Source organism: Melanerpes formicivorus, unplaced genomic scaffold (genome assembly GCF_026170545.1).
Source record: "Melanerpes formicivorus ecotype bairdi unplaced genomic scaffold, bMelFor1.0.p_v2 SCAF_35, whole genome shotgun sequence".
Lineage (NCBI taxonomy): Eukaryota > Metazoa > Chordata > Aves > Piciformes > Picidae > Melanerpes > Melanerpes formicivorus.
This window is the reverse complement of record NW_027142387.1, coordinates 7,428,723-7,441,070: the sequence shown is the minus strand read 5'-3', so window position 1 is coordinate 7,441,070 and position 12,348 is coordinate 7,428,723. Positions and strand designations below refer to the sequence as shown.

Below are 12,348 nucleotides of genomic sequence, written 5' to 3'. Positions count from 1 at the left end.
GCACATTGTGAATTCTTTGTGTAAATCTGTTAAAACATTTTACTTCTCAAAACCCAGCTGCCCCTTTGGGAGGCACATAACAGCACCTTTGCAGGAGGAATTTGTTTCTTCTGTTTGTCTTCTCTCTGCCAGTAATTGCTGCTGTGAGAGCACCAAGGCATGGAAGCTTGTGACTGTTGATATCTTCTTTAGCTACAGATGTTCTGTAGGTGACAGCTTTTCTTAACAATATAGAGACAATATTCTCCAGTCAGGGGAAATATAATTTAACCTAACACAAAATGTCCTTTGTGTTGACTACAGATGACTTTTCAAGGAAAGGATACGTTGGTTGTGGTTGTGTTCATGATTACAGTTACTAGAAGGTATTCAGCTCAGATTTCGCGGTCAGGCATTGGAATAGGCTGCCCAAGGAGGTGGTGGAGTCATCACCCCTGCAAATACTCAGCCTGGTCTAGTAGGAGGTGTCCCTGCCCAAGGCAGGGGTTTTGGAACCAGCCAATATTTAAGGTCCCTTCCAACCCATCCCAATCTGTTCTGTGGAAGGAGGGGGCAGTGAATACTGGGTTTGCTGCACCATACCCACTTGTGTTTGGACTAGCTCTTTGAGGAGGTTTAGGCTGGATACTGAGAAAAATTTCTTTACTGGAAGAGTGCTCAGGCATTGGAACAGTCTGCCCAGGAGGGTGGTGGAGTCACCATCCCTGGAGGTGTTAGGAAAACATCTAGACTTAGCACATAGGGAATATGGTTTAGTGTCCATGGTGATGTTGGGCTGATGATTGGACTCGATGAACTAGGAGGTCCTTTCCAACCAGAATTGATGCTGGGATTGTGCTTTGGTGATACCAACAGTTTGCATTTCCAAAACCAGTCATAAAAGCTTCCAAAGTCTCTTCAGTTGTTGTTTTTTGTTTGTTTGTTTTCCTGAAGCTCATAAAAGAGCTTCTGGTGGTGTTGACCTGGAAAGTGTCATCTCAGGTCACAGGACGTGTACCGAGCTGCGGTGCAGTCGCTTTGATACCAGCTGAGGTGTTTGAAATCCTGAAGTTGTAGGTTTACAGCAGAATGATAAACAGGGTAGTAAAAGCATTTAGTTAATTTGCATCTGCCATGCCTATTTGTGACTGTTCTCCTATGTGAGCACCTGCTCTTCAGAAGTGTTCTTTGAGAAGAAGCCCCAGAAAAGCAGTTCCAGCTGAGAACCTGATCTTCAGAAGTGTTCTTTGACAGTAAGCCCCCCCTCAAAGAAGCAGTTCCAACTAAGAGAACCTGCTCTTAGGAAATGCTCTTTGAAAAGAAGTCCCAAAAAGCACTTCCAACTAAGAAGTGCTGCAGTTTTTGTCTGCAAGCTGATTGTGAATTGCTGGCACAGCATTTTGTTTCCTCTAACTTGTGCTAAAACCAATTTCATCTTTTGCTTGGTATCAGTCTTACGTGAATAAAAACCCAAAGCAGCTCTTACAGCATTGCCGTTTTACAGCAGAAAAACATTTACAGCCCTTGAAAGCAAATGCCAGCAATATTGGACTGGCTGCTACAGAACCTGTTAGGAGCTCTGGGGACTCCGATTCCAAAGGGTTAAGCCTGTAGTAAAACCCAAGAAGAATGCAAAATGATCAAGAAATGACATGCTGCCTATTGTTTGTAGCTATAGGATCAAAATAACAATTATAGATGCCAAATAAATTCTAAACCTGTAAAAGGAGCAAAAGAGGGGGTTGCTGTAAGTACAGGTGCCAGAAGCATTAAATAACCCTCTCAGACAAGGTGCACCACTGTTGTCTTGAATGCTGCGAGGTCCCCCCAGTCTGGCATTTTTCCCCCTGCACCAGACAATGTGCATTCACTGCAGGAGACTCGGCTAAGCCCGCGTCTCCCAGACCTGCCGGCTCCTTCTGCCCAACCCGACACAGAGGTGCCTTTGTCAGTCTAATTACCCTCCCCTTGTAGTAGGAATAGTTTGTTTAGAGCCTTATTTGCAGGTAGAGCTGGTAGAAGCAGGAATTAGCATGCTAAAGAACCTGCCCCAGCACCGACTTGAGCTTATTTATCCCAATCTTTGACAATGAGGGTTGGTTCTTGGTTTGGATTTTTTTTCCCCCTCTGCTGGTTTGTTCAGTGAGATACTAGCCGAGATTAAGAAGCTTTAAGGTTATTAAAGAGATTGAAGATGGGAGCCAAGTGGCTGCTGTTGTGTGAGGAAGGCTCATGTCGTGGTGTGTAGGATCTCCCAACAATTTCATGCCTGGCAGGTCTGCACCTTGGCTGCCAGAATAAACTGGGGCGGATCATCCCTGCAGCTTGCTGGGGATTGATTAGAACTCCTTTTGGCTTTCAGCACGTTGTCCACATCAAAAAGGTGCGAGGAGTAAAATAAATGTTCCTTGTGCTTTCCAAGATAACTGTGGCAAATCTCCCCTAAGCCTTCCTAATTGGCCCGGGCTGGTTGCGGATGATTAAGCTGAAGTTAAATGAGGCCTGCTTTTAAAACATGCTTTCCCAGACTTTAAACAGAACCATGGGGGGAAACTTTAGACTGTTGGGATGCTGGACCAGAGCCAAGCTGGGTTATTATTAAAAGTGGATCCAAGTTTTGATCCAGGTTTTGTTTACACTGAGCCAGCTAAGCTGATGGACATACCTCCCTCTCTGCCTACCTGAACATACATCATTAGTGATATTAACCATATGCTGTTTCTCCCCCATGGAGAAAAGAGGAAAAAAGAGAAAAAACAGGGCTTTTTAGTGAAGGAGGAGGAATATTAGCAGCTTGGGTTGAGTGAAGAGTTGCTCACATTTCACAGAATGCCAGGTTGGAAGGGACCCCAAGGACCATCTGGTCCAGTGTTCCTAGGTAACAGTCTAGTTGAAATGAGCTGGCCCAGCACCCTGCCCGAAAACTGCCCAGAGTAAGGGAATCTACTGCTTCCCTTGGGAGATGATTCCAATGCCCAGCTGTTCTCAAGGGAAAACACTTTCTTCTGGAGTCCAATGGGAATCTCCCCAGCAATAACTTGTCCCCCTCACCCCTTGTCTTTTCCATGGGACTCCTTGGGAAAAGGGAGTCTCTGTCCTCCTGGTAGCCACCCACAGTTTAATTTTATTGATTTCCTTAAGTCATTTTAACTATGTTGAGATAAAGCATGAAAAAAATGCAGAGGGGGCAAAAAAAATTGCATAGTGTTTAATGACAACATGGCCAAGAAAATCAAAGTAATGTGCCTTGAGAGAAATGGCAGCAAGGGGGTCTGCTCAGAGGAAACACTTTTAAAAGCTGGGTTTTCATACAGAGCTTGGCAAAACCCTATTTCTGGCTTTATACCTGAAGATTATACTGTAAAACAAGCTTCTCGTGAAGACCACCTTCTATTCCCAGGCAACCAGCACCAGAACAAGAGGACACAGTCTCAAGCTGTGCCAGGGGAGGTTTAGGCTGGATGTTAGGAGGAAGTTTTACACAGAGAGAGTGATTGCCCATTGGCATGGGCTGCCCAGGGAGTTGGTGGAGTCACCATCATTGGAGCTGTTTAGGAAAAGACTTGATGGAGTTCTTGGTGTCATGGTTTAGTTGATTAGATAGTGTTGGATGATAGATCTCAAAGGTCTCTTCCAACCTGGTCCTATTCTATTCTGTTCTGATCTGTTCTAATGATCTTTAAGGCCCCTTCCAAGCCAAACCATTCTGATTCTGTGGCCCAAAACAGGCCAGAATTTCGTGTCAGTACAAAAGATTCACCTTCTCCGTGCCCTCAAGGTAAAGCCTGTGGGCATTGCAGGTAGTTTTGAGAGGAGAATCCAGCCCAGCACGGCTTTGTTCCATGTCTGGTGACCCCATTCAGCACCCATGGCAGTGTTTCCAGCTCCTTTATGGCATTTCCCTCAGTGTATCTGGACAGGCATAACGAGAACCAGCAACTGGCAATGCTAATCAGACAGCTCCAGCTGAGCAATAAGGCAAAGAGCCTGAACAGCTGGAGTCATTAACCTCTGAAGGGACTGTCAGGGGAAGCAGCCACTTTTCAGTCTGAAAACGTCAAGAAGTAGACTGAGAAGTGGTGGTGGGGAGCAGCCGGGCTGCAGCAGAGTGCACTGTGCTCACCAAGCTGGGTAACTGCGCCCGAGACACACAGGAAGCCTGAGCTGAACATCTCATGCCTGGCTTTAGAGAAATCTTTATTTTCTCAGAGGCATTCTGTGACTGCAAGCTGCACTTATTAGCATCACCTGAGAACTGGCAGGACCTGGTTTTCCTGCCACACATCCTGCTTGCCCACCCCTGCTTTGCCTCCCTGAAAGGCAACTTCTCAGTTTTTCTGACACCTTGAAGCTTTGTGTCTTTACTTGATAACCAGCATCCAACTTGGATAAGCAATGTGTTTTAACTGCTATTGGAGTACAAGCTAAGCTTACAGATATGTCCAGGCATAGCATTAGACAAAATTCTGTGGACATTAGCATGTCCCCTGTGAAATGTCTGGTGCTGTGCCATGCCCTGGCAGACCCCCACACAAGAGAAGTTCAGTAACAAGGGCACCCCAGGAGGGCTCATGGATGAACCTCAAGCAGTTTCACCATGACTCCACCTTTGTTTCAAAGAGAAGAGGCTTTGGCTCATTCATTAAACATTTCTTTCTCAAACTTTAAAGATTTTAGCCACTTTCCAAAGCCACCTCCTCTTTGTGCCTTCCTGCTGGTCTAAGTCCTGGTGTGTTCAGGCCCTGATGTCCTCTGGATCTCTGTATTGAGGAAAGGCAGATTGCAAGTAACTCCATCATTGAAAGGGTTCTCCAACCCTGGAACAGGCTCCCCAGGGAGGTGGTTGAATCCCCATCCCTGGAAGTGTTTCAAAGAGGCAGAGATGTGGTGTTGAGGAACATGGTTTAGCACCAGATTGGTCAAGTTAGAGATTGGTTGGATTTGATGATCTTAAAGGTATTTTCTAACCAAAATGATTCTATGATTCTAAGCCCCTGTTGCTGCAGGAATATGGATATTATTTGGTGTTTTATTTTGGTTACCTTCCATACTGACTTTTGCTTTTCTTCCTGCTTGAAAAAGAGCTGAGAGTTTGCTGCAACCTCAGAACTTTCCATGCCTGTTTGCCCACCCACTTAGGTCTGAAGGCAGCTATATTGCTGGCAACTTTCTTGGCTGTTTGCACCCCTGAATAAATTGTTAGCAAGGCAAATTTTACAGTAAGAGCTGAAGCTTACTTGAAGCAAACTGTACCCCAGATCTCATGTACTTCAAAAATCAGAAGTAAATCATCCTGTTGCTGTTCTGCAGACAAGTTGGCATTGTGGCCCTACTCTCTTGCTTGCCCTTGATTTATGTTGCCTTACCAGTTGCAGTGTCTGCATAGAGGCATGGTCTGGGCACAGTTTCCCCTGAAATATTTACTTTAAATAGAAATGAGAGGGGACAGACCTGTCCTTTGGCTCAGTCTTCTTCAGTCACATCCTAAACTCTCACTTCAGGTGCATGGCTGCAATGCCAACTAGTTAATACCTGCAAAGCTCCAAAACGTCTTCTGCTACCAGCAAATAGCTACAGTCCTAGGGAGTGAGGGAGAACAAGCAGACAAGATAAGTCATCATAGAATCATGGAATGGTTTGGGTTGTTTCAGGATCATCTAGTTCCCACCCTCTTGCCATGGGCAGGGACACCTCCTACCAGACCAGCTTGCTCTAGGCCTCATCCAACCTGCTTTTGAACACTGCCAGGCTTGGAGCCTCCACAGCTTCTCTGGGCCAGTGCCTCATGGGGAAGAATGCTTCCTAATGTCTAATCTAAGTCTAACCTCTTGCAGTTTGAAGCCATCACCCCTCATCCTGTCACTCCATGCCTTTGTAAATTCAGTGACAGAAATTGCTGAACCAAGAAACAGCACCCAGACCCAGGGTGACACACGTGGACCTCTCCACATGTTGAGGGAAGGAATAGGTTTGTCTATATGCTTTTTGCAGACACCAACCAAACAAAAATAGGATATTGCTCTTTTCTCTGCTGTTCTCACAGTCCATCATGTTGGATTTACTTCTCAAAACCTGTTCTCTTTCTCAATGCAGGGTGCCAAGGCCTGTTTTTTGCGTGACATCCCCTTCTCAGCCATTTACTTCCCCTGCTACGCTCATTTGAAAGCTTCATTTGCCAACGAAGATGGGAGGGTTAGCCCTGGGAATCTGCTCTTGGCTGGTTCAATAGCTGGTAAGTGCCCAGGTTTGTCTGTGCAGGTCACTGTCTTGTATCTGGAGCTGTGGTCGTGGCAGTGGGAACTTTGAAAAGTTCAGAAGAGCTATGTGCAGCGTGCAACCTTGTGCCCAAGTGCTGCAGAGTGAGTGGATCTTAAAGATGCTGTAAACTCCTGCTAGAATCACAACATCTGGGGAAAACAAAGGGGAAAATTGAAGTGCTGGTGCTTTCCCATCAGAGAATGGTAGAATGTTTGGGGTCCCGTCCAGGGACTTGAACATCTGTCCTATGAAGAAAGACTGAGAGAATTGGGACTGCTTAGTCTGGAGAAGAGAAGGCTAAGAGGGGATCTTAATTAATGCCTATAAGTGTCTGAAGGGTGGGTGTCAAGAGGAAGGGGACAGGCTCTTTTCAGTGGCACCCAGTAGTAAAGCAAGGAACAATGGATAGAAGCTAGAACAGAGGAGGTTCCACCTCAACATGAGGAGAAACTTCTTTACTGTGTGGGTGACAGCCCTGGAGCAGGCTGTCCAGAGAGGTTGTGGAGTCTCCTTCTCTGCAGACTTTCAAAGCCAACCTGGGCATGTTCCTGTGTGACCTGCCCTGGGTGATCCTGCTCTGGCAGGGGATTTGGACCTGATGATCTCTGGAGGTCCCTTCCAACCTCTAACATTCTGTGATTCTCTGTGATTATCTAGTTCCAATCTCCCTGCCATGGGCAGGGACACCTTCCATTAGACCAGGTTGCTCAAGGCCTTGTCCAGCCTGGTCTTGAACACATCCAGGGAGCATCCACAACATCCCTGGGCAACCTGTTCCACTGTCTCACCACCCTCACTGTCAAGAATTTCTTCCTAATCAGTCATGTGTCATCTTTCTGAAGCTGCTGTGTTTGTGGCTGGCTGACTGGTAAGGTTTGGTTGAAATTGTTCATAAATACAGGGCAGGACACTTGTGAAACTGTTTATCATCAAAGGAACCCTTACATTTTGGTATCTGGAGTCTAAAAGCTGTGCTGCATTGCAGCTGTCTAAGCACACTGACACAGCCTGTGACAAAATGATGCCATTGGCTTGCTGCCCACAAGACCCCAAGCAGTCACTTGGCTTTGTGAGCACACCACCATTCTTTTATTTTAGTGCATTGCATTGAACAAAGCAGAAAAGCTTGGGATCATTTCTGTTAAGCCATAGGTTGCTAATTCCTGGCATATGCAGGTGAGAGAGAGATGCTGAGTGTGATCTGGGACATGTTCCAGTCTGCTGTGTAGTGGATAGGAGAGGCAAGGAGAGACAAACGGTGCTTGACTTGTCACAGATGCATTTGAGTGCTCCAGAACCTAAGGGAAAAGACAGAGAGGCTTTGTAGCCTCAGCTTGCCTGTGTCTGCTGTGTAGCTGGTTCCTGGCATGGCACCCAGTTTCTACACCCAGAGGGGACCACCATTTGGTAGCTGCCTCCTGGGGAGGGCATCTTGAGAATCCTGCTCTGCCCAAGGTTTTGTCTTCAGGAGACAGATGGGCTTGGTAATTTGTGCAACAAGACTTAGGGGGGCATGTACTAAGCAGGAGGGCTGACACCAGCAGGTACTTGCATTGTGGCCAGTGGGGGCTGCTCGGTCTCTCTGAGCCACAGCCAAGTTCTTCCTCCAGTATGACTCTTGACAGGTTGCTGCAGTCTGTTGGATGAGAGAAATGATGGAGCAGCATGAATCCAGTACAGACAGGAGGCCGGTGGGTTGGCTGGGTCTGGTCATTTGCTTTTAAGCTTTGCTTTCTCAGGGGAAACTGTTGATGGACAGGATTCTACACAGGGCTGTGTCTCTTGAAGAGCCAGGGACTTGGATGGACAGTGCCTGGGCTCAGGATACAGCCAGAGCCTGGCAGTGCAGAGCAGTTAGCCTGTCTTGTTGAAGCAGATAGCTTCAGCTCTTTGGCTTTGCTCTGTGTTCAGAGCACAGGCCAGAGGAATCAGGCTGGCCACTAGGAAAGCCAGTTGTGTTCAGACAACTGGTGCTTAAACCCCCCTTGTCTTCTTCCCTCCCCCACCCCAGACCAGAGGCAGCCTCCAAGCCCCTCAACAGGAGCTTACAGTCACCTTATTTCTCACCCAGTTTAATGGAACAAAACAATTTTTGACCTTCAGATCATATTTGCAGCCTTGAAACATAAGCTGGCATTTTTGAGCCAAGCCATGTCTTAGATTTTCCTATTTCTCTCTTTCTGGCCATTGTCAGGTGATTGCAGACTGAGATAACCTGGCCTTTGAAATTCAGGCACAGAAGCAGTCTTTATTGTTTGCTGATATGGCTTTACCAAACCAGCAGGAATGTGATTTTTATCCAAGTGCTTCCTGTGAATCCCATCCTAGTGTAACTCTCAGGAGCAGATGCTACACAACTCCTCCTGCTGTTTACCAAAACAAGGCATTTCTTCTATTGGGTGCAAGACAAGCATGGTGGGGGCATACATGTCCACTGCTTTGCCACAAGGAAGTCAAGGGGAAGACAAAACAACAGCACCACCATCCCTGAAGTGGTGGTTTGCTCTCTGGGCTGATGTCCCTGCTGTGGCTGGGGATCTCATCCCTGTGACCTCTCTCTGGGTGTGGCAAGCTCCACCTGTTATCTTTTTGCAGTGCTGCCCAGCAGCAGGAAAAGGGGCAATGGGCACAGACTTGAACATTACAAGTTCCATCTAAACATGAGGAGGAACTTCAATATAAGGGTGGTGGAGCACTGGAGCCAGGTGTTGGAGTCTCCATCTCTGGAGACATTCAAAACTTGCCTGGATGTGTTCCTGTGTGGCCTTCTTTAGGCAAACTTACCTCGACAAGGGGGGTTGGACTTGATCTCCAGTGGTCCCTTCCAACATCCTTTCCTATCCCCTACCATTCTGTGGCTCTGTGATTTCTGCAGCTGGGATATCCAAGCTGGCCATGCTCAGGTGCCCATCTGCGTTCTTTGCCAGGGGGTGTTCGTACAATGGTGTAGGTTGGAAGGGACCTTGAAGATCATCTGGTTCCAAATCCCATGCCATGGGCAAGGACACCTTCTACTAGGTCAGACTGCTCAGGGCCTTGTCCAAGTTGGCCTTGAACACCTCCAGGGAGAGGGCACCCACGACCTCCCTGTGCAACCTGTTCCAGTGTCTCACCACCTTCACTGTAAAGAATTTCTCTCTAAATGCTGCTTCTGCTGGGTGTTTTGTCCCTTTTCACTGTTGTTAGGGACACATGCAACATGGATCTCACCTCAGCTTGATCTCCTTTTGTCTCTCACTGTCCACATCTCAACCTATCGTGCCACAGCAATTTCTGAGGACTTGATTCTAGTATCAGCTACAGGATCTCTCCTTAATTTGCTCCATCTACTTAGTGCCTCCATGAACTTCCTTCTCCTCCCCTTACTGCTCTCTTTTATTGTCAGCTCCTGCTGTGCCATTTGTCTCATTTCCATTGTAAGTTCCCCATGGAAGTGACCTGTAAATTTTTATTTGTCTGTAAAGTCTTCTGTCCTGTGCACACAGCTCCTAAAATCACGATTAAAACCATCTTGAACTGCAGAATATCCTCAGTAATAAGGTATGAGGAGGTGGAAGTCAATGTGCAGTAAGCAGAGGTGTTTGAAAGTATGGCCTTTGGTTTTCACAGAAGCATAATGGTCTGGATTGGAAGGGACCTCCAGAGGTCATCTAGTCCAACGCCCTCTGCAGTAAGCAGGGGCATCCTCAACTAGATCAGATTGCCCAGAGCCCTGAAAACACTTGGTTGGCTTTTGGAGGACAAAAGTCTAGCTTTAAACTGAAGGCTCAACCAATATCCTGGTGTGGGCAAGGCTAAGCAAAGAGGAATTTCAGGGTTTCTGGAGCTCTGGAACCTTAACCAGGATTTAGCTTTTGCACTGACAGCTGGGCATTATTTTGGGGGGGTCCATGAGAGGAGGAGGAGTTCTTATTTAGGGTAGTGCACACATCTCCTGGAGCAGCCTGCAGGACAGGTGCTCTGATGCTTGGGGCCAGACCATGCTGATTTGGACAGAAGTTGGTACAGAATTATTAAACCTTAAGAAAAAATAAGCAAAGGAGATTGGTGCAGCTCCAGCTGACCAAGCTGGTTTGGAACAGAAGCAGAATGGAAAAGTAATAAAGCCCTAAGAGCCAGTGGCATCTGGGTACAGTCTCAGTGCTTTGCTTTCTTCTTTGGGCTTCTGTTTGGTCTATTCTAAGCATGGGCAACCCCAGTTTGGAAAGGAATTATTTTAGAAATACCACCCAGTGGTAATTTGGGTTGGTTTGGGTAAATTAGAATCTTCCTCCAGGCATCCTGCTGAGGATGTCAGCTGTGGCTTTGCGATGATAAGACAAGGGAGAATGGTTTGAAACTGAGAACAGGCTTAGAGTGGATCTGAGGAAGAAGTTCTTCAGTATGAGGGTGGAGAGATTCTGGAACAGGTTGCCCAGGGAGGTTGTGGATGCCTCCTCCCTGGGGTTGTTCAAGGGCAGGTTGGATGAGGCCTTGAGCAAGCTGGGCAGAAGGTGTCCCTGTAAGTTCCAGCCTGTGCCTCCCAGCTCAGCAGTAAGCATCTGATATAGTTGTAGAATCATAGGGTCAGTAAGGCTGGAAAAGACCTCTAAGGTTGTCAAGTCCAACTGTCAACAGCACCATGCCCACTAAACCATGTCTCAAAGTGCCACGTCCACACGTTTCTTGAGCACCTCCAGGGATGGTGACTCCACCACCTCCCTGGGCAGCCTGTTCCAATGCCTGAGCACTCTTGCAGGACTAAGCCTCCCCTGGCACAATTTCAGGCCATTTCCTCTTGTCCTATCACCTGATACTAGGGAGAAGAGACCAGCCCCAACCTCCTTTCAGGAGAAGCTGTCTCTGAGTGAAGCCACCTCCACACTGGCTGCCTTTTGTTGCTTGTTCTCCTTCCGAGTTTCTGCTTAAACCAGATGGGGCTGGGTTCTCCTGATGTAAGGACAAAAGGCAAGGTTACCCCTGGGCAAAAAAAGGTCTGTAGCATATGTGACAAGTTGGTAGTAACTAAGTGCTTGCTGATTTTTGTGTTGTGTAGGTATGCCTGCAGCCTCTCTGGTGACCCCTGCAGATGTCATCAAAACAAGGCTACAGGTGGCAGCCCGGGCAGGACAGACCACCTACAGTGGTGTCGTAGACTGCTTTGCCAAGATCCTTCGAGAGGAAGGTCCAAAGGCCCTGTGGAAAGGAGCAGGAGGTGTGTACAAGAGCTTTGGCTGCTGAGGGATTTCTGGTTGTGGGGGTTATCACTTAGGAACTCTTCTCTTCTCTTTCAAGCTCGGGTGTTTCGGTCTTCTCCCCAGTTTGGTGTAACTCTGGTGACCTATGAGCTGCTGCAGAGGTGGTTCTATGTGGACTTCGGAGGAGTGTAAGTATGTGGTGTCTGAATCTGAAGCTGTGTGGGTCTTGGTGGTCCTCAGTGTTTCAGAGTCAGGGTCAAGCTATTCTGGAGGACACATTGCAAAGGCTTTGTGAATATTACTTAAGCCACACTAGACTGGTGGAGGTTAGGCTGATAGCCCAGGACCTGTTCCACAGCAAGACATCGCCGCAGCTTCTGTCACAGGTTCAAGCTGGAGACCTAGGTTAGTGCAGAGGATGCAGACTCCCTTTTTACAAAGGAGTCCCATGACAAGGGGTGATGGGGACAAGTTAACTGCTGGGGAGATCCCCATTGGGCTTCAGGTGAAAACATTTCCCCATGAGAACAGCTGGACATTGGAATCATCTCCCAAGGGTGGATTCCCCTACACTGGGCAGTTTAAAGACTCAGCTTGACAGTGTGCTGGGCCAGCTCATTTTAACCATACTGTTACCCAGAAAGGTTAGACCAGATGATCCTTGTGGTCCCTTCCAGTCTGGCATTCTGTGAGTCTCTGATCCTCTGTGACACTGGTGGCACAGCTGCAGGGGAAATGTGCTGCCTGCCAGATCAGGAGGCACTCTCTGCCAGGCCTTGTTTGGTGTGGAGCTGTGCCCCAGGTTAGGCAGGACATTGACTTCTGCAAGACTCTCTAAGAATCACAGAATCATTTTGTTTGGAAAAGATCTGTCAAGGTCTTCCAGTCCAACCATTCTCTAACTCTACCAAGGCTGGGCTAAACCATGGCCCTC

General features: G+C 47.5%; 1 protein-coding gene across 4 annotated transcripts in view; it reads left to right on the top strand.

Moving 5' to 3' along the window:
- Positions 1-12,348, top strand: part of SLC25A13 (solute carrier family 25 member 13) — a 128,165-nt gene that overhangs the window by 112,389 nt on the left and 3,428 nt on the right. For all 4 annotated transcript variants that reach the window (XM_068157069.1, XM_068157068.1, XM_068157070.1 and 1 more), the window contains 3 exons: positions 6,073-6,211; positions 11,273-11,431; positions 11,512-11,602. In XM_068157069.1, the coding sequence (XP_068013170.1) occupies positions 6,073-6,211; positions 11,273-11,431; positions 11,512-11,602 (389 nt within the window). The remainder of the gene's footprint in view (positions 1-6,072; positions 6,212-11,272; positions 11,432-11,511; positions 11,603-12,348) is intronic.